The sequence below is a fragment of the Gavia stellata genome, chromosome Z (assembly GCF_030936135.1).
Source record: "Gavia stellata isolate bGavSte3 chromosome Z, bGavSte3.hap2, whole genome shotgun sequence".
Taxonomy (NCBI): domain Eukaryota; kingdom Metazoa; phylum Chordata; class Aves; order Gaviiformes; family Gaviidae; genus Gavia; species Gavia stellata.
The window spans coordinates 39,336,823-39,364,379 of NC_082637.1; the positions used below are offsets into that span (position 1 = coordinate 39,336,823).

Genomic DNA, 27,557 nt, shown 5'->3' on the forward strand with positions numbered 1-27,557 from the left:
CAAATTCTTGGACAAGGTCTGTGTATGCAGGACATCACTTGCCTCACATAACTTTTGTTTTTTCCAACTACCACTCATTATTCAGTAAAATGAAAGATTGAGGACATACATTTTATTCCGTGTTTTTCAACAGGATAACTTTGTGACACTGTTGTTTAATTTCCATTTGTTTCACCTGTAGAAACTATGTCTTTGCTTTGTTTTATTTACTTTGTACATTTTATTGGGCAAAGGCTTGCTTTGCTTTATGCATTTATAATACACTTCACAGAAGAAAACCAAAGTCTTGACTGGTTGCACAGGTATATACCACTGTAGAGTGAATACATTTGTAATTTACTTACAATGGTAGCCACTTTCCCACTTTTCCTAAGCTGCTGGACTGCAAAAGAATGTGGAACATTTTCCATTGGGGTCCCATTAACTATGACCACTCGGTCATTTTCTCTGGAAGAGAGGGGAGGAAAAAAAAAGAAAAAAAGGATTTAAGAGGAGTCTTCATGGAAACACTGCAACAAAATTTCTTTTTTTTTCAGGGGGAACGTATGGATTTCATTCACTTTAACAAGGACCTTTGCTTAAAAACTGTGTTTGTTATACAAACACTACAATACCTGAATACTAGAAGAAGCTTTCAGTGTGTTTAAAAATTAGACTTCAGGTAGCGGTGTGTATCTTTGTACATGTACTATGTCCAGCTTAAGTACCTTGCCATAATGTCAGAGAAGATTTTGTTTTTTAAAGAGTATTTGTGATGACCATTAAAACTTTTTTTTTTTTTTGGTTCTTTCAGAATTCCTAGTCTTCCACACCTAGTGCTATATTTTTTTCACAACAACATAAGAATTTCAAGAGAGCTTCAAATTGCTGCAGCCAGAGCAGTATTCAGACAGATCTTGACAAGTACCACTCTAGTACACTTTTCTGAAAGACTGGCATTCAGGTCCCATCTACCCTGAAGAAAGATGATTGGGGGGGGGGGGGGGGGGGGGTAAAAAACCCAACCAAACTATAATACACAAAAAGTCCTCCCTGCCCTAAAACACAGGTCAAAAGAGATTACTAACTTTTCTATTCAGATCTCCTGCATGTCAAACAGACCATTAAGACTTAACTCAGTCACCCCAGGAGACAGCCCCATAACACACAATTAAAAAACGTATCTTCCATAACGGCAATTCAGCGCAAAAAGTGCAGGAGTTTAAAAAAAAAAAATCTACCACTTTATTCTGGTGACTACTCAGTTACTAACCTTACAGAGCATTAGCCCAACCAATTACTGGTTACCGTGCCATTTTCTGCTCGATAAAAGAAATCTTTTGTACCCATTATTTTCTCTTCACTGTAATCAAGTCACATGGCAATCTTCTTTTTAAATAAGAAGATTAGACACTTTAAGCCTCTCTTTGTAAGGCACTTTCTCTAACTTCCAAATGATTTTTGTGCCGCTTTTCATACCCTTCCAATTCCTTTTTTTGAATGAGTATGCCAGAACAGCAAGCTATATTCCAGTATCAGTTTCATCTGGGCTTTATTTGAGTTAAAATAGCTCTCTTCACACTCCATACATCCAAAGATAGTATAAAACTTCATGTTGCAACACTACATCAAGACCTCCCATCTATTTATGCTCACTCTACCATAAAAAAGATTGCAGGATTGTAATTCCCACACACTCTGAAGGCTAGGCCTATATTCCTTGGTTTGTTGGAGGAACAGCTTTGCATTCAGTATTCTTCAGAAAGTGTTTTGTCTGAATGTGCCCAAATCGCTTGATATTGCCCTATCATCATCAATTTACCTAGGACCTTAAATAATTTGTGGACATGATTTTACTCCCAAATATCAGGTGATCACAGAACAGAATGGATGATACTAGTGCTGTGCAGGGGTCGCTGCTATAAAATGCAGGTTTTGTACACTTATGTTGAGAATGGTTTACCTGCTTCACAATAATCCTTTTATTCGGTCCTTCAATAACTACTCCAATGTCAGCCTTTTCATTACCTCACCAAAAATTAATGTTTGGTAAAATGGCCACAATCTACTCTTTTGATTTACTATTACTGGACAACTTCAACATTCTTCCAAACTGTCTAGTCCTCATCACGTATTCCAGGTCAAAGGATGAAAAGCTGATAAGCAGTGGGCTAGAAACTGTTTATCTCAGCCTATAGATTTAAAATTACTTGCCCATGATAGATGCTGCCTCACCAAGGATGATGTTACCAGGAAGACTACCAAAACACTTTATTTCCATATTTTTTCTTTCAAATGTAAAATAAATACTTAGCAAACACTTTTCTTTTCTTCCCCCATTATTGCTCCTGACATCTTAGGAGTGAAGATCCTTCTTTGGGCTGACTTAAGCCATTCTCCTGAAAACTAATGATTGATCACTAAATTTAGTGTCTCCTGGAGGAAGAACAGTGATAATGTTTTAAGATAATAGGTATTTCTACTGTTTCTTTAAAAGAAACGCAATCTTAAGAGAAACATACTTAACTATAAAAGCTTTTCAACACCACTGAAATTTAATTTCTTACAAAACAGCAAATAAAACCACCTTCCGGTGGAGTTTGTTTTGTTGTTTGGAGGTTTTTTTCATTATTTAAAACAGGTTTTCAAGAGGGCATCAAATCTTGAGTGGATTAAATCACCAGGATTTCACCCGAGCCTGTCTGAAAGATTTATGTATTCTACAGCCACGCCCATCAAAATATGCCAGACAGAGAAATAAGAAATTGCTTACTGAAGTAATCCATCTGCTGGACCACCTGGGAGAACATCTGAAATGACTATCGATGTTTCACCATTTTCAAAATGAGGGTTATCTCTGCCGCCAGAAACTGCAATCCCAAATCCTCGTTTTGAATCCTTTGTAACAAAAACAAATACAACAAAACTCAATTCCATCCATAGGAATTTTGATAGGGAGAAAAACGAGTAACACGAATGTTCCTGTGATGGCACTCTACCTAGAAATTATTTAAAATATGATAGTTGTGTGCAGAGAATTGCAGAAATACGCAGCACCTCTAGATTTAAGAAGGAATGTGTTTACAAATCCATGTAACAAGATGACATGTTCCCACGTTCCAAAACCTCAGTCTACAGCCTTACGATGGTCAGCAATTAAGTAAAGGACCCACTAGCTTGGCCTGCATTTTGCTGCACCATCCCACTGGTTATTCATACCAAATTTATTGTTAGATAAATCTACTTTGTTAGTGACACCTGGGAAACTGGAACAGCTTTTCCAGGATCTCATCTTCATTATGATTGCTACCTAGTTTGTAATAACTACTTACTCCTCAATCAAACTAAACAAGATCATGGCTGATTACAAAAAGCAAACAATGAACTTGTGAATTATGTACAATTATCCTCTCTCACCATCAACTATTTTAAATATGTAATTTATGTCAAACTTGTCATCACAGAAATATCAGATCCATAAAAGCCCATTCATAGAATATCAGGGAAATACTTAATAGGGTGTGAAGGAAGCATGTCTATAACACTAGAACTGAGAACTGTTAGCGTAACTGAACTGCAGACAAGAAGGTGTGCACAAAACCATACATTTTGATAAACACACAGGTTTAATTTTATCACTTATTTAACATACACCTCTTATCACTAAAATACAAATTACGCTACATTTAAACAAAATGTTTTAACATAGTGGCAAAGTAACACACCAAATTGAAGGCGTGCTCTTCCCCAACTCACACTAGCCTGTGTAATTCATCACATACCAGCTCGTGCTCCACTAACGTCAATATTAAGTGGTTATTTCTTTGAGGAGAAAAAAAGCAATGTGTTTTTTTTTTTTAAAACAGCACTTCACTTGCTGCACCTTAGTTTTACAGGAAGCAGTTTGATGCTTCAAGCCAAAATAATACAGAATTCAAAATAACAGTAAAATTCATTGGTAGTGGCTGATGCAGCAAGTCCAATAGCCCTTTGCCACTTCAGCAGTATAAGCCTATCTCTGAGGCAAAGAAGTAATGCTCATTCACACGATATTCAAGATCTGAAAAGTTGGAAATTACAGGAACTAAGGTCTGCTTCTGCAATGTTTCTCCTGTCTACCTCTGAAAAACAATCCCTTCACAACAATTCAGCACATAAAACAGGCTGTGTAGGAAAGATCACTATTTTACCTCCGGTCATCCAGTTGAGTTCATTGCAGAACATGTAAAAAAACGTAAGCAGCACAGTGCAGGCTGCTCTCTGAACCCAGATCATCAGAACAGCTGGGAAGACCACCATCACTGCCGAAGCACACATCCTGTACCATGGTGTGGCAGCCTAACCATTAGAGAACTCACAAACAAGCTGTCTGCTTTCTTTAACTCAAAAGGACTCTACATAATGAGATACTTCCTCTTTTCTTCAAAGAATTGTTAAAAGTGACATCCGTAGTCCATGTATTTTAGAAATTTTGATGACAGTAGTTTTCCACTAGATTGTACACTGGTAGATATTAAAGTATAAAAAAAAAATAAAATCAGTGGAATTATGTTCAGTGACTATTATAAAGCTTGGACATTAACCACACTGCTTCACAGAACCATCTGCTTTGTTTTTGAGGTTATTCAATGACAAATTTACCTATGCGGCTGGCATGTGGTATATTATACTGTCATTACAAAGACCAAACAGTAGCGAATATAGCACTTTAACGTTAAGAGTAAATTAACAATTTAAGAGTCATGCTATTGTACAAGTAACTAACAATTAAGCTTTAAAATGAAAAACGTATCTGATTTGGACAACAAATTCATCCTATTCTAGACTCAGATATACTAATAACATCTATTGTAAAACATATTTAGACTAAACCAGTGCTTGCATATCTGAAAACTAAAAATATAACAGGCACTCACTCACCTTTTGTAAGGTCACAGTGTACTGTTCCCATATCAGCTCTTCCATGCCTGGGGCCTGTTGCACACAGAAACCAATTAGTAAAACACAAAGCATACAACTATCTAAATTAAAATGTGAAATACCCCATTAAAACACAGGTATAAAAATAATATGCATATTCTAATAATTTGGTAGAGTTAGTACGAAATGTATATATTTCAATTAATGATGATTTTTCTTTAAAAAGGAAAAAAATATTAACACGTCTGGGGTGGTAGAATCCCTTCACATTTCACCGATTTAACAGCTCATTCTGATTTTCTGCAAAAGTCTCATTCAGCAAGGTTATTGAATTCAGACCACCCTAGCATTATACAGCCCCGATTCAAATAACACACAAAATACTTAGGGAAGAACTCTCCATTCCAGTATGCAATAAGATTAGCAGTTGAAACTGAGGTTTTCAAAATAAACTAGCCTTCAGATCTTTTGCTTTTTGTTTATGTGGACTTAAAATGTTTCAACTGCTATGAATTACATAACTGACCACTAAGGTTCACCTCAAGAAATTAAATTTTACAGGAAAACACAGTGTATCACACTATACAGCACCGGTACATCCATCTCTGTGACACTTGTCAGAACCACTTTTTTTTTCCACATTTCCACTTAAAACAGATCCTGAACTGATCAGTTTCTCTTACATGATATAACCTGAAATCTTTCCAACACCACAGCTTGAAATTTAATACAGAATAATCACCCAGCTGTGATGCATCATATAGTACACAGTCAGCCCCTTCAGTGCCTGGCTTGTAAAATGAGGAGAAAAATGAGCCACAATATTTGATGTACTGCAAACATTTCAAAATGCAAAGCATCCATTGCAGAAGAAAAATCCAGGCATTGCATGAGTATGTGCATGCACATACTCAAGCTGTAGGATTGTTTGTTTTTACTGCTAAAAGTGGTTGTCTTTCTTGGGAAGCGAAGAGTTTGCTCAGAAAACTGAAGTTCAGACAGAAGCTCAGTTCTGACTTAACAGTTTTTTTAAAGGCATTAAACAGATTACTGGCAACTAAGCTCCAAAACAATAGCCAGAGAATTGACACAAGAAAGGTATGCCTGTACTTTAAAGCACCCCCAGTATTTCCAGAGTAAAAGTCCTCTGGCAGTACACAACTCTCTAGCAAGCTATGGATGCTGTTTCTCAAATGCAAAGAAGGAACTAGGTTTACATTTTCCATTGCACATTCACTGTATTGAAAAAACAAACTTAAAATGAAAGTCCTGCTCAGAGTTCCTGTGGGAATACAAAAACATGCTGCATTCTTACCAGGAATTTTACAACACTCAGTGTTAAATTTCCACTGTTCTCCCAGAAAATGAACAATGCTCCCCAGTTTCCAGAACCTTTTGGGTCTAATTAAAAAATTCATTCAAAATAGCTGGAGGAGAGAATGGCTTATATTAAAAATAATACAAATAAGTACTTCTCAATTTCTACTCATCTAGATCAGACAAGAATGAGTGGCATTTATAATTGTTAGTATTAAAACATCTATGTCTTGGGTCAGTGAATTACTCTGCTGAAGCACATGTTGAAATTCTTTTATCTGATATTCCCATTTAATCAGCTGACATGTTTTAATGTTTCAACTAGCTGACACTCAACTGTCTCACTACATATATTCCCTTACACAGAGAACCTTCCATAGTAAAAAATTTCTCCTTAACTACGCGCTTTTTCTGAGCTGCTGTGATGCTGCGGTAAATAGAAGTGACTAGCCTTGCCTGTCTGGCATGTATGAAAATGTGTAAACAGTTTACCTACTATTGACGCTTGGCTACACCATCACTGTCCTGCTTTTCTATACGATATTTTTTAGCTCTGCAAAAAACCAGTCTGTGCTAAAGAAGGGCCTCAGTGTCACTTAAATTCCAGCTGACTTCACTGAAGAAAGTTTCAGAAATGAAAGACAGTATCAAATGATGGGTAAAATTTGCAAGACAAGCAGGTAGGTTCAAATTTTGTAGAAGCAGGGGAGAAGGAAAACCTTTTCCATCCTTCTCACTGTATAAAAGCCTCAACAACTTACATGTATAACAAGAACATCATTTAAATTCAGTCTGCACTGTATGCAGTTCTTACTAACATTACCTCCCAGCCTAGAATACTGAGTCCAGCTCTGCGCAGGCAAAATAGCAAGGTAGGCAGGATGCAATCGATGAGAGCTTACTACCAGTGAGAACAAAGAACAGCATAATTGCCTTACTCTTCCAGAAACTCTAACACCAGGTTCTTCAATACACTACCTACTAAAGGAAGGCCTGAGAAATGACTGCTTATTCAGTACAACACCGCAGTAAAAGGACTGAGGAAAGCACAGTAAAGATATTCGGGACAGATTTATGGGTATGAAACAGGTAAGCTTACAGGAATTTCCTTCCAGAAAACTAGGCCTCCCATGAGCAGTGGCACAAGTAAAACCTTGTGCACAACTGGAGAGATGCATTGTGTAGTAAATCAAAGCATCGTAAACTAACAGGGTTAAGTTTATTTTGCTTTGACAAGTAAGCCTCACAGTATCTGGCCACTAAAGTAAGTAATAAGAATTGAAAAGAAACTGCTGCCTATAGACACTACAATTAAGGTCTTGCAAAATGTTGAGCTATAGTATCATGTCATCTGTGCCTAGGTCTTGTAAGATGTTGAGCCTATAGTATCATCTCATCTGTGTCTAGAAAAAAATTCCTTATAGTATCAGTGACTGTCTCGGGTACTTTCTGCGTAAATTTTGGGGGTTTATTTTTAGCTTGAAACTGTTACTGAACACACAACAAAAGCTAATTAAATAATTAACTTTTAAATTCATAAGTATTTGTTAAAGTAATACATTTTTAGAAACTGCTCCTTGGGAAACTGTCTCCATTTGCTGTATGCTGTATTAGTGAAGGAAAGTACGCTAATGTACTTGCAAAGCTGATCTTGTGCAATATAATTACCAAGACAACAGGACTAGTTCTGCCACACTGATAAAGCTATGCAGGCTCTGCAACACGGTTCAGAGAACTGAATGGTCACCTTGGAAGCCTATAAGGCAGAAACCACATCTGTACTCCCTCAAATCTCTAAGCAATAATCTCTTTAACATTATAAAACATACTGCTGCTTGCCATTGCCACAATGCTAACCCATACTGACAGATTAATGGAGAAGAGAAGATTGAGAGGGAGGGAGAGACCACAAATGTTACAAATCATCAGTTGAGGACTTGATCAAAACTAAGATTGAAGTCTCCACCACAATCACAAAATTCCTGTATTCCACATCTAATATGACTCTCCTCTAAATGCATCAAGTGATGGGTTACAAAAGGCCTCCATCACCTTGCCAATTTCTTCATAATTCATCTGTAAGGAAACACAAAGGGATCCTGAGCAGCCTGTGCATCCCTTACAGAATCGCAATTTCACTGCAAGATTGCACACCAAAACACTGCAGAAAGAAAGGCAGGCAAAATGGTTAAGAACCCCACCTCCAGTTACTGACAGTAACTGTTTTGCTAGTCTACCCAGGTTTCACACAGATAGCAGGCTACCTGCAGTAAATGCAAATTAGTGCAATTAGCTACTCTAAATTCATTAGTGACTAAAGTCAGTCCATTTCTAATTAGAGCACTGTAGTCAGGATTTGCTTAAATCTGCCTAATGCTCATATACCAAAATGACAGGTGCTTTCTACATCCCCAAAATAGACTGCTTAACAGAATCTTTGGCAGGAAACTAGTCAAAGTGCTAAAATCATCTGTGTGTTACAAACAGGCAAGCTGTTGCAAGTCTCACTGACAGTCATCAGAGGTTTATGCAATTACTTGCTACTGAGAGATCACTGAAGACAACTTCATTCACACTGACAGAAGACCTGCCACAACAGTTATCTAGCTATAAAACTGAGTTGGAGAGGGGAGAGATATACGAGGGGAGGAGGGGAAGAAAAGACTTGGAGCAAGATGCAACAAAAAGCAACTCACGTGCCCTTTCAAAATCCCCAACTTTTTGACTGCATGTGACCACATTCTGTGCAGAGCTTGAGCTGTCTTCATTGTTGCAGGATATAATCTGTGAGGGGACGTTGTACATCCCCGTCTTTTCATCTGTTTCCACCACTCAACATGGTTATGTAATTCTAATACAATAGTGGCCTACATACTCGAACAAATCCTGCTGTCAGTTTCACACAGAAACACATTAAAACCACAGTAGGGAAATCTACCAAGAGTTTATCTAACTCTCACTTTAAGAGACCCCAGGAAAAAGCAGTAATGTAATCTTAGTTTTTTAAAAAAAAATTGTCAGAAACAGATCAATATGTAGCAAGTTATTCTTCTTCCAAGCACATATGGGTTGACCCCACCAAGTACCTACTTGAAACTTTAAAGAAAAAAGGCTTAAGAAGTACAGTGCAGATTATTTGAAAATTTGTATTCTGACTATAATACTTTATAGTAAAAATTACCACTTGACTCCATTATCTTGAGTAATGCTGTGGTTTAGCAGCCTCTTATCAAGTCTTAACAATTAAACTGCTGAATCCAGGAAGTCCTTATGCAGAAATAAGTGTGTACATGTGAGTAATCCCTTCAATTTCACATGTAAAATTGCATATAAACACTTGCAGAACTGTAGACTTTGCTCCAGCAAGCAAAAAGAGAAACAGAAACAAAATTATAATAGCCACACATAACAAGACACTCCCTCTGCCCTCAAACATTTAGTAAGGTATTTGTAAGAATGATAAGCTAATCATACAGCCAAACAAATTACTTCATTGGAAAACAGGTCAAGCTATCAGTTCCATCTATGCCTCATGAATGCTGTGAAATTTAAGCCTTAAGCGAACTTTTCCCCTAGACTTTAGGTAAGTACGTTTCTCAGGCAGTGAACAGATCGGAACACATGCCACGTTCAGTGCACAGTGCTAACCAAAACCTCCATCTGTAGATTGCATTTTTCATGAGTGGAACAATTTTAACTGCTGAAAAGTAAGAATTCAGACAGCGGTGGAAAATGTGGAGGTTTTTGGGGTTTTTTTAGGTTTTTCCATTTAAAATGAAGACGGATTTCAACATCCCGTGTTTCAACTCTGACCCCATCTCTGCATGAGCCAGCAGAACTAGGATGAACACAGGCTTGCCCCTTCAGCATTGAGCTGCCGAGGGTGAACACCATTCAGCCTGCTCCGAGGGGGTCCAGGAGAAGCGCACTGACACCAGCCTCTGAATGGGGCTTCTCACTTCCACAGCACACATGTGAATGTAAGTAGTTTAAGACTGTCATTAGAGTTTGGTCAAAATAGTTTAGAATCTCCATCAACATTTCTAAAGAAAATAACTCATTCCTCTGAACAGACTCACATTCACAGCTTCCAAAACAGTGTTTAAAATTTACTTATTTTTACAAAAACAGCAGGAAGCAGAAACAATGTAAGGATGTATTTGAGACCTCTCTAGCCCCGTCTCAGCTCTCCTGCTCTCCTCCTCCTTGTCCTGACAAAGCTTCAACAGCACTCCAAATAGAGAAATATCACCAAAGACTGATGACATGGAGAACAAAAATGGCAAAACATTGTCTATGAGCTGCAGTGGTTATAACAGCAAGGACTCTTCTTCCTTGGTTCTGGACTGCCTTGTCTCTAAAGGAAAATGAGAAAGACAGATGGATTGACTCCACCAACATTTAAAAGGAAGCTGAAAAGGAATTTAAAAGAAATAATCAGGAAGTCTAGGCATGTTACTACAAATTTTCTTGGATAGTCAGAACAGGAGCTGGGAAGAGACTGATGGGTTAAAAGAAAGATGAAGGCTTTTGCATTTGGATATTTCATTTGGGAGGAAAACAGTTTCTCCAGGATAGCAATTGCTCTAGTCAATTTTTCAAAGTGACATGGGAAGAAAAGCTTTTTTTTTTTTTAAACAAGCAAGCACTGTCCCAGACACTGTCTTTTGACCTTACCTGCATGCCTCTTTACAAAGGGTAAAGGAAACTAAAGCCTAACGTCACCCCCAGCACAAGATTACAGATGCAATTACAAGCCTTTCACATCTAACACCTATTTGATATCTATTATCCAGAGACATTTAAAACTGAAACTCTCTTTGAAAGCAAGCTCAACTCCAACGAGACACATACACCTTGGTTCTTTGTGGGAGTCTATCACAGAACCATTAAGGTTGGAAAAGATCTGTAAGATCATCCAAGTCCAACCATCAACCCAACACCACCATGCTCACAAAACCATGTCCCACAATGCCTCGTCCACACGTCCCTTGAACAAGTCCAGTTACGGTGAATTCACCACCTCCCTCGGCAGCCTGTTCCAATGCTTCACCACTCTCTCAGTAAAGAGATTTTTCCTAATATCCAGCCTAAACCTCCCCTGGCACAACTTGAGGCTACTTCCTCTTGTCCTGTCACTAGTCACTTGGGAGAAGAGACCAACACCCACCTCTCTGCAACCCCCTTTCAGGTAGTTGTAGAGAGCGATGAGGTCTCCCCTCAGCCTCCTCTTCTCCACACTGAACAACCCCAGTTCCCTCAGCTGCTCCTCATAAGACTTGTGCTCCAGACTCCTCACCAGCTTCGTCGCCCTTCTCTGGACACACTCCAGCACCTCAATGTCCTTCTTGTAGTGAGGGGCCCAAAACTGAACACAGGATTCGAGGTGAGGCCTGAACTGAAAGTCACCAGCACCGAGTACAGGGGCACGATCACCTCCCTACTCCTGCTGGCCACACTGTTCCTGATACAGGCCAGGATGCCGTTGGCCTTCTCGGCCACCTGGGCACACTGCTGGCTCGTATTCAGCCAGCTGTCAACCAGCACCCCCAGGTCCTTTTCTGCTGAGCAGCTTTAATTTTGTGAATCATGTAGGGAAAAATTAATTAAAAACTAAGCATGATGATTTGTTCTATAAACCGTGACAGCAAAAAGCACAAGCTCCCAGAAAACTGGTTGGGGTTGGAAGGGACTTCTGGAAATCATTGAGTCCAACCCCACTGCCAGAGCAGGTTCACCTAGAGCAGATTGCACAGGAATACATCCAGGCCAGTTTTGAGTATCTCCAGAGAAGGAGACTCCACAACCTCTCCGGGCAGCCTGTTCCAGTGCTCTGCCACCCTCAAAGTAAAGAAGTTCCTCCTCATGTTTAGATGGAACTTCCTATGACCAAGTTTGTTCCCGTTACCTCTTGTCCTGTCACTGGGCACCACTGAAAAAAGACTGGTCCCATCCTCCTGGCACCCACCCCTTAAGTATTGAGAAGCATTAACAAGATCCCCCCTCAGTCTTCTCTTCTCCAGACTAAAAAGACACCAGTCCCCTCAGCCTTTCCTCATAAGAAAGATGTTCCAGTCCCCTAATCATCTTTGTAGCCCTTTGCTATACCCTCTCCAGCAGCTCCCTGTCCTCCTTGAACCGGGGAGCCCAGAACTGGACACAGTGCTCCAGATGTGGTCTCACCAGGGCAGAGTAGAGGGGGAGGATAACCTCCCTCGACCTGGTCGCCACACTCTTCTTGATGCACCCCAGGATGCCACTGGCCTTCTTGGCCACAAGGGCACATTGCTGGCTCATGGTCATCCTGTTGGCCACCAGGACTCCCAGGTCCCTTTCCACAGAGCTGCTCTCCAGCAGGTCAGCCCCGAACCCGTACTGATGCATGGGGTTATTCTGCTCCAACAGAGCCACCTCAGAATGTCACAACAAAGCCTTGCAGCAGAAGGCAGTATCTCTCCACTCACCCAGATGAAAAAAGAGCTTCCTTACCTCAGCAGGGCCTCCCCAGCAGAAAAGCTAACTAGAAGTCTTACACCTAGCACTGTCTGTTTTGATCTCTTCCCGTCTAGCCAGCAAAGAAAAAGGGTGTTTCCTCACACATAGTCTAGACAAGGCTGTGTAACTAAGCAGAAGGGAAACCTTAAACGGTCTTGTTGCCTCCATTATGGAAGTGACACAAAACGAGGTCCTTCCCCACCCTCCCCTGCCCCCTTCATCTGCTACCATGGACTTAGGCATAAAAACCTTGAAAGCTGAGTCCAGGTTTTCCCTAAAGACAGACTCCTATACAGAAGATGATCAAGAACTTCAAGTTTAACTGAAAGTCACCCACCTGTAAAGGATGGGAACCGAGGGTGTTCTAGCCACTGATAATAGCAGCCAAATGGAGGGACTCCAGAGCTGCATCAAGATGTCGGCAGCATACCTGGTCTCAAACACCAGATACGTTATCAGAGGATTCAGAAACTGCCCTCACATGTGACCTGCCTGCATAAAGACAATTATGACAGACAAAATTGTATGGCCCTAGATTTACAACCACTCAAAGATGTTTGATCCACTTCAATTTCTGGAGGATCCCGAAGAGATCCCCTCAATAGACAGTGGAAGCTGAGTGAAATGAGAAGCAGCCTGTATATCAGTATGTGGTGTGAAGGTCCACACCTCCTCTTCTTCAGCTGTAGGCTATCGCCTACTAGGCTATTAAAGATGACTATAAAAAGACGATCATGTAACACAGGCTGCATATCCAGAGCCTGCCAAGTATTCTTAATTAACATAGTGAAAAATGACTGAATATATCAGACTGTGTGAGAAACATTTTTTTCCAAAATGCATTTAGAAGCAGTAATCTCAAGATAAGGGTTGTCTAAAAAGATGTATTTAAAGAAAATATAAACTGAGCATAACGTTTCTAATCATTTGTTCTTCATAGATTTGATAAACTGAATGCCATTACACAGAAACACAAATAAAACTGTTTTTAATGCAAAATAAGTGACGATGTCAAAAACTTTTCTTAATCATATTTCACTTAACAGTTACACTAGTCACTTGCTATAATTTGTAAATTCTATCTACAACAGCACTGGCAAATGCTACATAAGTACAACATGCCTATTCCAGGCATTCAAAGACCACTCTTCACTACTTAAGTTGCATGAAAACTTTTAAAACCATCAAACAAGAACTGTTTACTAGACAATAATTAAGCTCTTCCAGGAGCAGTTTGAATCCAGCATGTTGACAATCCCCACAGTCATTACTTGACACTGTGCTCAGGACTATTTCACTACAAATTTTGCCTCCAATTAACAAAACTACTCCTTCTTAAAAAACACCCAGGGCTGAAGCTGTCAGCTGCAGAGCCAAGAGCATAGTTCAGGCCTCTTGACTTCAAGTCAAATAGCCTATCCACTGAAACGTGTTGTGAAAGGAAGCAAACACATAGACTTCCTTCATTTCTGCCAAACAGAAGTCTCACACCAAAACAGCACCTGTAATAGGAAAACAGGAGTCAACCTTCTCCCATTGTGGAAGTTTTAGCCAGCTAACAGATGGGGAAAAATTCCAGGGTTGTAGAACTTGTGTTCATTTCTACCTTGTTACACTACAACACTCCAAATGCCTTCCAGACTGCAAACTGAACTAGAATCCAGTCCAATGCAGAACTGAGGAGATGAAGGGCAAGAGCACTGTTCATCAGACTATTTAGTATATTGATCGACAAACACATCCAGGTCTCATTTGCACTGCAGCCCTGTTACTAACATTCACAGCATAACACCCCAGATTTTCTAGTGCACAAAAATTGTTTAAAAAACATAAGCCAAAGGAAATGGAAAAAAAGTTGCACACATAGAGAACATCTCCACTGATCTAGAGCTTTGACAAGTTGTGTGCTTTTTAATTTAAAATATACTACTTAATCCAGCTCACAGCATGTCAATGACAAACGATGCTTAAACGTAACGAAGGATATCACGCAATCTGCCCATAATAGCATTCCCTGCACTAGCGCTCTTCAAATGGTTCACAGTGATGAAATAGCAGCCCCAGTTGAAAGACTTTTTGCATAAATTTGCCTGAGCACAAGAAAAACCACATCAAAATATAGGCATGGGATTTAGGTTTTGCAAATATTTCATTATTCTGCAATTTCAAAAAATAAAGGGAATAACAAGTAACCTGGACACTGAAAAGAAGCCAGTAAAGAATGTGGCGTTAGGCATCCTTTTGCTGAGTAAAGCACATAATCTCTGAATAGTTTTATTTGTTTCAACTCTGTATTAAAGTAACACCTAAACAGAGCTGGGGAGGCTGTACGTGCAAGTATCCGAATAATGCATACACTAGAATCTTTTGGGGGGAAAAAATAAAAAAAAAAAATTAGGTTTTTGGGGAAATTTTTATCTGTCCATGCCAGTAAGATATTGCCTAGGAAAACTGTGTTTCCTGTATATTTAGAAGACAAAGATTTACCAATTATATTGAAGTCTTTCAGAGGGCAGGACAAGCTGAAAGGAAGAAAAGGGAGAATCAGTATTTTTCATTTTGAGTTCTAGTCACAATTCACCTTAGTAAGAGCTATTAAAAATCCAAGGCGGGTTTTTTGTTTGTTTGCTTGCTTTCTAGATGTTTTTTTTCTTCTCAAGCTCATTAAGCTTTCCTTGCCTCTACAAACAAGCACTTCTAGAAGGTTCACGGAAGACGAACACCCCTTTTCATCTCTGGCAATGCAGGTTTCTCTTCCCAAACACACAACTACCTCATATGCTGGGTTCACAAGATACGAACTAAACAACATCATCTTTTTGATGACAACGATTTCCACACTCCTCCTGCTCATTTACATGCAGCCCCTTGACTGACCCTGTGAATTCTGCTGTTTAGGGGTACTTAAGACTGTGAGAAAATAGATTCTCTCCTGCTTTTTAATCCACCTTTGATAAAACAACAGATTACTGCCCTCATGCATAGACTTTACCCTAGGATATCCTGATAGCCATTGACAGGTCATGTAACTTGTCTATTTGCCCATATTCTAGAAGGTGGTGTACAACTCGCAACTCACCCCCAGAGACACTAGGTGGTGCAGTGATGCTGCAACTGAGGCATACACTGCTTTCCTGCCCCATAAGATGATGTTAAATAGAGCACTTCTTCCGAGTTTTAGAAATACAACTTCAGGCTATTGCTTTGGCACACAGCATGGTATTATTGCTCTGAAGAACTAGACTCAATATTACACAGTATCTTTATTTATTTTTCAAACGGGCTGGCATTTGAGTGATTTTCATAAATGTAATTTATGTAAGTTAAAAAATTCTGAGAAAGTCCCAACATCTTGTTAGGCAATAAACCTATTTCAAAATCTTCCTTTCAGACTAAAAATGACAGGAAATGTGGTGTTAAAAGAAGGTGTTGGGTGTTTTTTGTTTTGTTTCTTTAATCTCAAGCACCTATCCTATCATCAGTCAAACAGACTGTTTTGTTGTTGTTGTTTTTAAATTCCAGCTTTATTAAGTGCCTTTCCACCACAATTATTTCAAGAAATAATTGCACCACTTACACAAAGGCAATAAAAATATTCCTCAAGCACTTTTATGTTCTGAAAAGAGAGAAACATCTGGTACTCCAAAGATAAACCATGCGTATTATTCATCAGTCACACCACAACACCATGTAAATGGGTAGCTGAAAAATTCTAAACGAGATTTTGAACCAATACTGCATGACAGTTGCACCTGAAGTTAGAAACATTACATTTTAACACTAACAATAAAAAGGAGAATCATAGTTACATTTTTGGAGTGGAGCTTTTTCTTCCAGGCTACTTTCAACCTGAACATAAGACGTTTACACTTTCAAGAAGTACCATGAAGTCCTTTAACATCTCAGTTTTGCTGACATAAAGGCATAATGTCTCATGTTGTGGTTTAATCCCAGCTGGCAACCAAGCACCACACAGCCACTCGCTCACTCCCCCCCTGCCCCAGCAGGATGGGGGAGAGAATCAGAAAAGTGAAAGTGAGAAAGCTTAGGGGTTGAGATAAGAACAGTTCGATAAATGAAGTAAAATAATAACAACAATAGTAATGAAAAGGAAAATAACAACAAAAAAAACCCAACCAAAAAACCCAAGACAGACAAGTGATGCAAATGAAAACAATTGCTCACCACCCTCTGACTGATGCCCAGCCTGTCCCCAAGCAGAGTTCTCCTGGCCAGCTTTCCCCCTAGTTTATATACTGAGCATGACATCATATAGTATGGAATATCCCTTTAGTCAGTTGGGGACAGCTGTCCCAGCTGAGTCCCCTCCCAGTTTCTTGTGCACCCCCAGCCTACTCGCTGGTGGGGTTGTGTGAGAAGCAGAAAAGGCCTCGACTCTGTGTAAGCACTGCTCAGCAATAACCAAAACATCCCTGTACTATCAACACTGTTTTCAGCACAAATTCAAAACACAGCCCCATGCTAACTACTATGAAGAAAATTAACTCTATCCCAGCCAAAACCAGCACATCTTATTACACCAGAAAAGTCAAGCAACACGCACACTGGAATTTTCTAAAGTTCATTCACTTGTATTTCACAGTAGTTGCGATCCCTGCCAGCAAGAACAACAGTTAATCATTTCAATTAAGTACCCAGAAATTACTTAGGATTGTGTGGTGCCTTTTTAAAACTATGATGCTTGTTGAACAACTATCTTTTTAGAACTGCCTGTTCCCTCTCTAACTATTGGAAGCAGGTAAATGCAATGGGTCAAAATTTGTGAGAGAAGAGCTTCAATCGAAATATGAAATTGCTATTTTGGAGAAGAAAGCAGATCTCATTTCCAAAAAAAAAAAAAAAAAAAAAGGCAAATGCAAAAAAAAATGTTTTAAATTATTTTATTTTTTAGAAAACAACTTCTGCCTCTGGACAAGTAACGCTCTGGGAACTAACATTATTTTCATCAAAGCTGCACGATATACAGTGCATTTTCCCAGGGTAATTTCACCAGGGTGATGACAGAACTGTTGTTGGGCAAAATACAATGGAGGGAACTTACTCCTGAAATAGAACTAAGCTATCTTTTTATGAGTTTTAGGTTTTCAGTAGGTAAGACCTGTATATCGTGCAGCTGTGTTTTGGATACAATCAGTTTTTTGTTTGTGGGTTTTTTTTTTCCCCCTCCACATCTTGAATAAGCTTTTGTTTAGTCTGTAATGGGATATTGTACGGGATTTTGATGATGCATATGTAGGCATCTAAGCTCAGTAGAATTCAGCTCTAACAAGTGTAAACTACTCCTCTAACATCTTCCACCCTATCCCAGAAAAGTTTAGAAGTTTTGCATGTATATTTTTAATCTGTGTAGCAAGGAAAGGTTGTAAAATGATCTTGAGTTTCATGTTCTGAATTTGTTACACTTTGCTGCATAAATACCGCTTTATGCCCTTCTCACCATTCTCCCTGCCCCCAATAATGGTAAATGAGGACCTACTCCTGGTAGCATACCATCAAAGCAGTACAGGTGGCTGCCTGAAAATAATGTTAGTTCCCAGAGTGTTACTTGTCCAGAGGCAGAAGTTGTTTTCTAAAAAATAAAATAATTTAAAACATTTTTTTGCATTTGCCTTTTTTTTTTTTTTTTTTGGAAATGAGATCTGTTTTCTTCTCCAAAATAGCAATTTCATATTTCGATTGAAGCTCTTCCCTCACAAATTTTGACCCATTGGTTGCTTCCTGTTGGGGGAAGCACATTATTTTCATCAAAGTTTTCTTCCTTTTCGTATGTTGCTTCACAGAGGAAAGCCAGAAGCTGTTTTTCCCCAAGTGTTCCAGGAAGTGCAGCACCAGTCCAGCAAAGGAGCCTTGGAAATGCTAATTTACTCGCCCATAGCTGTTGAAAGGGTTCTAAAGAAAAGAACCAACCTGACCTCTTGGGGCACAGCATGTGCCCAATCTTTATGTAAAGTAGATTTCCCCACCACCTCTTTTTCAAAATCACAGCAAGGCTTCAGGAGATAAAAACCTGGAAGCCAAGCAATTTCAAAGATCAAAATTAATCTAGGTAAAAGGTTGACAGATCAATTATACTTGTGTATGTAGCATATGTATATACACACTGGAAAGTGAACAGAGTTTATTTGCTGTTCCTTTTTCTGAGCAGTTTTCCTACACTTTCACCTTGTCAGACAGACTAAGGTGCTGGTAAGTTTTTTTGTATACCCTATAAGAAGGTAAAGCTACTGAAGGGACACTAAGCTTTCAGCTCACCTGATCAACACCAGCTTTAAAGACTGTCTCTGACTTAACCATTCCCATTCACTTTAACTGTAACACATGACATGTTTCTTTCCAGTCACCCTGTTTCTGTACCTTCTGCTCCTTAAGATGCCCATGCAAACGAAATCTAAGAATCAACGTGCTGAAGCAGTTTGTGCATAAGCTAAGTTTAAGAGGACCACTTTTTGCTTGGCATCATTAAAAAAAAAAAGTTTGTTCTGATGTACTTGCAGTATCAGGATTTGATAGGGAGGTAAATTACACTCACTAGGTGTGCATAATCAATTTCATTATGCTAGATAAACTAATAAAATTAAGTTAACTGTGAAAAACATAAGTGCAGACGCCATTCCTTACCTGTCTCATTTCAGAGTCAGTTATTCTCTGCAGCCAAAGCATAGCTTTTACTCTTGTAGCATCTTAAAATAAAAAATTGAAAGAAAAAAACAAAGCACCATATGCATTACATGGTCCAAAGCACCGATTACATTTTTATTCAACTTCAGTGATACATGTTCTACTGCTACTGTTTTTGAATGCTTCAGCTTCCTGCACCCATATTCAAATAGCAAACCAAGCAGTAGAAGTGACTAACTCCAGCATCAAGTGACTACTGGTGAGAAACTGCATTTCTGCTATTCCGTGGTCCTTACAGACTCTGTGATTGCATAAACTTTGTTATTCAACAACTACAGCTCCCGAATCTGAGAAAAACAAGCTGGGCACTGGTTTACTGCTTCCTGTAACTGGTTTTTAAAAGGCTGATTCATTGCTGGGATACAATTCAATCAGGTCAGCGTTTATAATCATCCAGTCATAATGCAAGACAATTCAAACAATGGCACAATTGTCAGTTTCTGAGCTTAGTCCCAAACCAAACTAGATTTTCTTTCCCTGTTAAGGTTTCTAGTATCCTTTGTTCTAACTCTATTAATAGAAGAATATGCCGTATTCTTGGAAGCATTTTACTTTTGTTCGGACATTCCTGCGGCAGTAAGATTACATACTGTCACACTAGCTTTCTTTTCTTGGCTGACAGAAAGAAACCTGATTATGTATGGTTCTGTATATTGCATAAATTTTAATGGTACATTTGACCACATCTAAGACTAAAACACCATAAAATTTACATACTACAATGCATTTCATACAACTATAAATGACATTTCATGAACCTCACAAAACATAAATGTCAAACAGAAGGTCACTGATACACAAGGTAGATAAATAAAAGCTTCAAATGCATTTAAACGTCCCTAACAGTAAGAACCTAATTCAAGTTTCTGTTGAAAAACAAGCCAAAAATTGACAGTTCACAAGATACCAAATCTCTATAAAATTAAGCTGTTTTGAGCTTGAAGTCATATGTTCAGCGTCATTCAGATACATGCCACAACAAATGGCTTGATTTATTAGCCAACTCTTAGCTGTTTTCTAGTCACACTAATCATACCTCCCCACATTCCTTTCCTTCTACCACCACAGTCCTGCCTTCAGGGTCTTAAGCAACTCACCTCTCCCTCTCAAGATGTCTCAACAGCCTACTCAGTCATACCACAAAGCATTGCTGAAGTTCACCCCTAAACTTTAACGTGTCTTGAACATATCTAAATAGAACGCAAAATCTGTTGCAAAAGGGAGCTCAGTAATTTTTCTGTCATCCATACAATGGGATGCATTGATGCAAATCTGGCGATTGCATTTGAAGGGTTGAGGTCCCTAAGACTTATACTGATACTCCTCCCAGCACACTTGGAAGAAGAGGAAACAAGCAAACAAACAAAAAAATCACCAAGCCCCTCCCAACATCCCAATTACCATGAGATAGTGGATTAAGCCAGCTGCACCTGCTTCGGTAAAACACATTCAGAATCCCTTTGCTCACAGCAAAGTTTCCTCCTCCAGGCCTCCAAAGGAGTATAACTGCTTTTTCAAACAATAAAACTAAGCGTAAATGCTCCCCACAGATCTGAATTTTTCTAGGGCAGCGACACCAGCAACCTATCATCCAATATAAAGTTGTGTTACACTGAAACTCACCACATATCTGATGACACTGATAAAACACTTTGAGGTAAGAAAACAACAGGTGGTCAGATGAGAGTGGTAAAATTCAAGTATTTTCCATTCCTCCTCCTCAATCCTTTTGCAAGGTTGGATGTGAAGCTGAAGTATACCATTCAGTTACGTACTAGCACATGACTTCGCTAACATCCGAATGCATTGTTATAAAGAACATTTCAAACTTGCCCCAACATTAACAGTGTTAATGACAGCAGTCAACCAATAACCAATAAATCAACACAAGGTGCAGGAGGTGAAGTCAGCTACCCCTTTTCTTTAGTGTCAAGATAGTAACTTTCACTTGGCTGATTCATTCCCAAAGCACTAATCTGACTTTATCTGCAGCCATTCTTGCTTCACTTGAAAGGATGCCTGCAGCACAATTTGAAACTAGAACCATTAATGCAATCTTTCCACCAAGTCAACACTTCACATGCATGTAATGTCAGTGTAAGGAACTTCAGGCTTTGCTCCAACTATTAAATGAAACCAAACTGACACATCCCTATGAAAGTATGCCATTTCCACTGAACTGCAAAGTGAAGTACACCAAGAATAAGCTGACCAGAACTGGATCAGCAAGTGACAGAATAAATTTTATTCCTCCTTTTGTGGCTATTAGTAATTTTCATAAACTACATGAGGCTTTGTAAAGAACTGGGAAAGAAAAACAAGAGAATCCTTTTGCATATGTAGCTAAAAGGAAATTAAACATCTCAGAATCATTAAGGTTTAGAAATGCTTCCATTAAGTTACCTCCCAGAGCAAAGCTCACTTTGGTAGCAACTGAAAGTTCACTCTCCGTTCCGAATCTCAGTTCAAGGTTTTCTTCTTGTGGTCTGAGCCACATAAAAGAGCATTATACACTTCAAGGACCTTCTGACACACAAAGCAGAAGCAAACCATGATGAAGTGTTCTGCTTTTTTCCCATCTGAAAGAAAAAAGTTATGTACTTGCCTATAGACAAACAAGCCTTACAAAAAGGTAAGAAAAATTTAATCCCTTTTCAAATCATTGCGATCCAAGAGTTTTAGTCCATCCTTACTGCCGCAGAAGGCATTAGGAACGTATCTACTGGCTTCTACAAGGTAAAGCAGGAAAAGAAAGCAAGATTAAGTCAAATTATTACAACAGGCAGACAGGTTATGGATGAAATTTAATTAATGAAATTCTATAGTTTAACACCATAGCAACATTAAAATTAAGAGGGCATCATAACAACTTGCCAAACAAAAAGCCACACACAAAATGACAAAACATGCTCAAGGCATCCCCATATGTTAGACTAGATTCTAAATATTTCACACACACCACAGAACAGCAAAGACTGATGTACCACCAGTACTCTGGTACAGGGCTTTCCACATTTTACCAATAGCTTGACAAGCGTGTCTGAGGCACACGACTGAACATCTCCCCCCATCTTAACCTATCTTTAAACCTTTTAGGTGCACTGTGCACAAATAGCTAGGGAAGCATAATTGCCAAAGGGGTACTGCATGCAACACTATCCATTCAGGATAGCCTGACCACAGGGTTTTTGCAACCTAACCTACTCAACACATCATACCGAGGTAAAGCACATACAAGTACTTGTCAACTATCAGCAAATGAAAAGGAGTTTCTGCCAAAGTACTGGGTCAGGAACAACATCCCTACTATGACACTAAACTGCAAGACTTTCAGGAAATTTACAGCCAAACTGTAACCATTATGTAGTCCACAGACAAAACAATGCAAGTACCATTCTACATAGAAACAGGAGCTCTGATGGCATCATCTAAGGAGCATACATACATGTAGTACTAATCAGCTAAGCTACTGTCACTTCAATTGATTTAAAACTGTATCGACTTAACTCTGTGGTTCAGAAGAACCACAACCATTGACCACTTCTGATTTCTGGAATACAAATTACTTAGGAAAACAAAGTAATCAAAAATGTAAGTTATTTTTCATCCTGTTCTGCAACTCTTCAAAAAGCTTCTGAAACACTGACTGGACAGAAGAATCCTCAGCCCTGGCCACTAGAAGAAACCTACATTATCCAGCAGATTTTTGCAGTGCTGGAACATAGAACGAAGAGCAATCAGTGCCAAGCGCTGACCCCAGCAACAAGCTGCTCAGTTCAGTCAAAGGCCAACAATTTGCCTCTCACAGCTTTGCTGGTGGAGCCTGGAATGACAGTCTAGCTGGACATTCTGCACTCTCTCTAAAAAGCTCAGACTGGCTAGGAATCATAATGGATCAGTATCCGAAATGCTTTCCCATCGCAGAATAGGCATGCATGTGCAAGGGAAAAATATGGCAGACTAAGGACATACATTATTAAGTAATAAATAAATAATGGATAGGTATATAATTTCTTGTAGCTGTATAAGGAAGCCATTAGAGTGCAGCTGTTTTTTTGGCAGATTTTTTCTTTTTTGATTTTGTGGGGGTTTTTTAACCAGAATCATTTACGCAAAATTCAGTTGTGAAACGCTAATGCAGTATTGTTACCCAGATCTAGAGACTCCAGCAGCAGAATATGTAAAAAGATCTTGCTCTCTGTGTATTTAATAGGACACAACACAAGGCAAAAACACCCGGAAAGCTGCTGACAATCATCTGCCTGCTTAGTTAACTGCTACCACTGTAGACCTTCAAGAAGCATTTTCATCTTTATTGTATCTTTAAGTTACTGGATAGAGATGCCTGGAGGGTTCATGAAGGCACCTCTCCTGCTGTTTAGTAAGTCAGATGATGTTTTATTCTTACATAGCATCAAGAATAATTGCATGTATATATTAGTTTCCCCTGTACATTCCAACTAAGATGCATTCAGGAACATAATTCTGCCTTAAGGCTGGTATTTGCAGTGAATGTCTGTCTTATCAGCACAGATCACGCAAAATTCTTGGCAAGTTCTTCATTTTGATGGTAAGAAATACATTCCAAACACAGTTTTAAAATACAAAGCTATTTTTTGAGTTCATTTGCAATTTTAACAGTCATTAATTACATTATACTATTTGGCTTATAAACCATATAGAGTTCAGGTTATTGAAAAAAGAGGTTCCTGCAGCATCAATGACGTCAGCTTCCTAAGAAAATACTGCAACTTACCACCTTCCGTTACACAAAGGACTCCAAAAATGTTTCCAACATCAGTTGAATCTTCATTTACCTTATAGTTCTAATAATCACAAGCTGTGAAAAATAGAATTCCTAGTATAATCATAAATTTTGTATTGTTTGCGTAGCTTCATTAAGAAAAATAAAGAGGAAACTAGAAATCATAGCTGTAGTATCTCTCCAGACTATTTTTCTGTCTTTTCCTACAAAACAATGAACAAACTGTTGTCTTTCTAGAAGAAAGAGAATTGTGGTCTTAATAAAATATAAGGAATATAACCATCACAGGAGCCACAGTGACAATTTCTCCTTACCTAAGTTCAGTACACCTAAGAAACATAAGCTTTCTCACAGTCCCAAACAATAGGCAGGAGAAAGATCAGCCAAAGCTCCCTTTTTGCTGACAGAGAAGCCGCCACTGAATTCATAGCCAACACAGCCTACTTCCCTACTTCATGGACTTACAGCTGTGAAACAAAAAGAATCTGCATCCAAACCATTTAATTTCTATTTCTTTACATGAAAGGCAGACTGTAAAACAGTGCGAAGAAACCCCATACACTCAGTAGAGACCTCACAACCCACACTTTATCAAGCCAGCAGAATTGTTGCCATTAAGTTCAAAAGGGCAAGGATTCCACCAATATTGATAAAAGCAGATCCAAAAAATGCTGCTATTCGACAGAAATGGGAGCAGACTGACAGCACAGTCTACCAGTACACCATTTGCTGAAACACACTGCAAGGTTTCTTACTTCAGGAGCCATACTATATTATGATTTTGTTTAAATGAAGTATTTAAGCAATAGCTGTATAAAGTGTACATCTAAAGTGTACATCTGTAAATACAAGCCCTGTAACTTCTATGGCTCACACATGCAGAGTCAGGCTTTCCATCCACCTCAGATCAACACATTTAAACTTCATCCCCAAGAGACCCCTGCAAGGCAAGCCACCAACACATTGTCATGGATATTTACATTTCTCTCACCAGAACCACCAGCAAATGATTACGCCTGCTTACTGAATCTACTGCAGCAACAGAAGTGTCAAATACAATGGGATCTGTGTCAAAGAGCTTACAAGATGGATTCAGGAGAGATGAAACAGACAGGTACAGGAAATGATAAAGATAACAGAATAAGAAGGGTGGAGAAAGAGTGGGATAGTTACCCAGATCAACTTGTGTGATTAAAAAAACCCACCAAAACACAAAAACACAAACCAACCAACCAAAAAACAGCCCAAAACCACACACTATGGAAATAATCACATAAAAGAAAGTATCAACTGGTAGTTCACTGATGGCCAATGAATACCCGTAATGTGCAATATAGGATATTGGCTAACACACAGACTCTATACACAAAAAGGATACTTACAGCACTAATTATTCTACAAGCCACAAAACAAACTATGAGACATAAATAAGGTCTGTTTACATCTTCCATCCACGTTTTAGCGGGGGTGGGGGAAATGAATACAGATAAGTTCAGTTTCCTGCACGCTGGCATGCACACCACACCATCTCTCCAGTCCTGACAGGTGCTGCTTGCTATGTCTAGGTGCTTTGTAGCTATACTGATTACTGCAGTTTGACAATAGGTGTAGGAAAACACGTTTTCCCATAAAAACTGAACAGACTTTAAAAAAAAAAAAAAAACCAACAACAAACAAAGCAGGGGCCAAGGAGAGGGACAATAGGATTTTCTTTTACAAACTGGTTTTTCCACAGAAACTGGGGTATTGCCGGTTAAAATGCTGAACTGCATCCTGACCACAACCAATATTTAAAATACAAAATTACATTCTGTCTTCCAGCGTTCGAGACGTAGCCAACAGGCCAGCATTACAGACAGGCAAGTCCACACACCCAAAAGCTGAACGTCCCTCTGCTCCTGCCCGCTGGCCTGAAGCTCCCCGCTCCGATTTCCCTGAAAAAACACGCGATTTCCACCGTCCTTCGGCTCCAGCAGTGTCACTAGCCAGGCCGAGGCGGTGGGGATGAACGGAGCAAACCTGCAGCCCGCGCTAACCGAGTCCTCCCCCTCCTACGAGCGGCTTCTCCGCCTGAAGGGCGGGTGGTCCCGGCCTGGCTCGGAGGCGGCGCCGCCGCAGCAGCGGCCACAGGTACATTAAGCAGGTTTGAAATACACGTTAACAGCCGCAAGCGTTACACGCACGCACCCGCTCCTTGCACGGTGCCACAGATGCAGCCCCCGCCCTCCCCCTCCTCCGCCCGCGGCCCACCTCACAGCCCCCGCGCCGCGGCGGGAGCCGGACTCGCCGCGGAGCCCCTCCTCTGCCCCCCGCCGTGGCGGTGTCCCAGCCGGGAGGACACTAACACGGCCGGGGCGAGGGGTGTCGGCGGGCAAGCCCGGCAGGAGGAGGAGCGCGGTGGGCGCGGGGGAAACTACCGACCTGCTCCGCCCCCCCCGCGAGCTCCCGTGGTTCGCTCCCGGCGGAGCCCTGCGTTGCTCCCATGGTAACATCGCCGGCTCTGCCGCGCCGCCGACCGCTGCCCCGGCCGCTAGCGATCAAATCCGCCAGCCCCGGGCATGCCTCTCGCCCGCCTCGGCCCCGCTGCCAGGGAAGTACCGGAGGAAACCGATCGAGCGCCTGGCCGGCGGGAACGACGCGGGCGAGGGGCTGCGCCGGAGCCCGCCAGGGACAAAGCCGGCACTGAGGAGCCCGCCACAGAGCGACTTTGTACGGCCGGCGCCCGGCCGCCCTCCGCCGCCAGCCAATCAAGCCTGAAAACGCCTCGGGGAGGGGAAGAAACATTTTCATTCTCCCTGGGATGAAAAGAATTGTTATTCTCCATTTACAAAAATATTTCTTGTATCCTTGCCCTTGGCAGCGGCCAGCAGCTGATGCCTGTCACAGAGTAAACAGGAGAGATGGGCCCTATGGTCCAAGCCCGGGCAACATTTCTGACATGAGGCTTTAGGACAGTATCCACAGCCCTGTTTTGTCAGACAGGAATGCGCTAGTCATTTCTACCGTTTCTGTTTGTGTTTTTAGGAGGATCTGACAGCCCTCACACACCTGATGGTTTCCCCAACTCCACAGCCTCGGTCAGGTTTCCTTCCCACCACCTAACAGCCCTTCCACATCAGTCTCCAAGTCAACCCTGCTGCTATTAATTCAGAGGCTGAATTGCTTGGTTTTAAGGCCATAATTACATAGTTTAAAAGAGCATTATTCTTCAGGTAACAGTATTCTCAAGAGCTTGCGGAAATGACTGGTCACTAAAAGCACTAAGGAGAACACTGCCAGGAGTTCCACCACACCTGTATTCAGAAATAAAGATTTCTTTCCAGTGCTACTGTCTTCCTGCAGCTACATTATTTTGGGCGGATGAGTCAATACTTGAATTGAC

At 40.2% G+C, this 27,557-nt stretch overlaps 1 protein-coding gene across 5 annotated transcripts in view; it reads right to left on the minus strand.

Annotated features, from left to right (window-relative positions):
- Positions 1–27,557, minus strand: part of TJP2 (tight junction protein 2) — a 53,644-nt gene that overhangs the window by 18,876 nt on the left and 7,211 nt on the right. For 3 of the 5 annotated variants that reach the window (XM_059834312.1, XM_059834311.1, XM_059834310.1), the window contains exons 1-4: positions 8,913–8,984; positions 4,900–4,953; positions 2,753–2,877; positions 345–447 (exon numbers count right to left, since the gene is read on the minus strand). In XM_059834312.1, the coding sequence (XP_059690295.1) occupies positions 345–447; positions 2,753–2,877; positions 4,900–4,953; positions 8,913–8,984 (354 nt within the window). Of the gene's footprint in view, positions 1–344; positions 448–2,752; positions 2,878–4,899; positions 4,954–7,315; positions 7,370–8,268; positions 8,293–8,912; positions 8,985–27,557 lie in introns of those variants that run through there. The other 2 variants (XM_059834309.1, XM_059834313.1) reach the window with 2 other exon arrangements.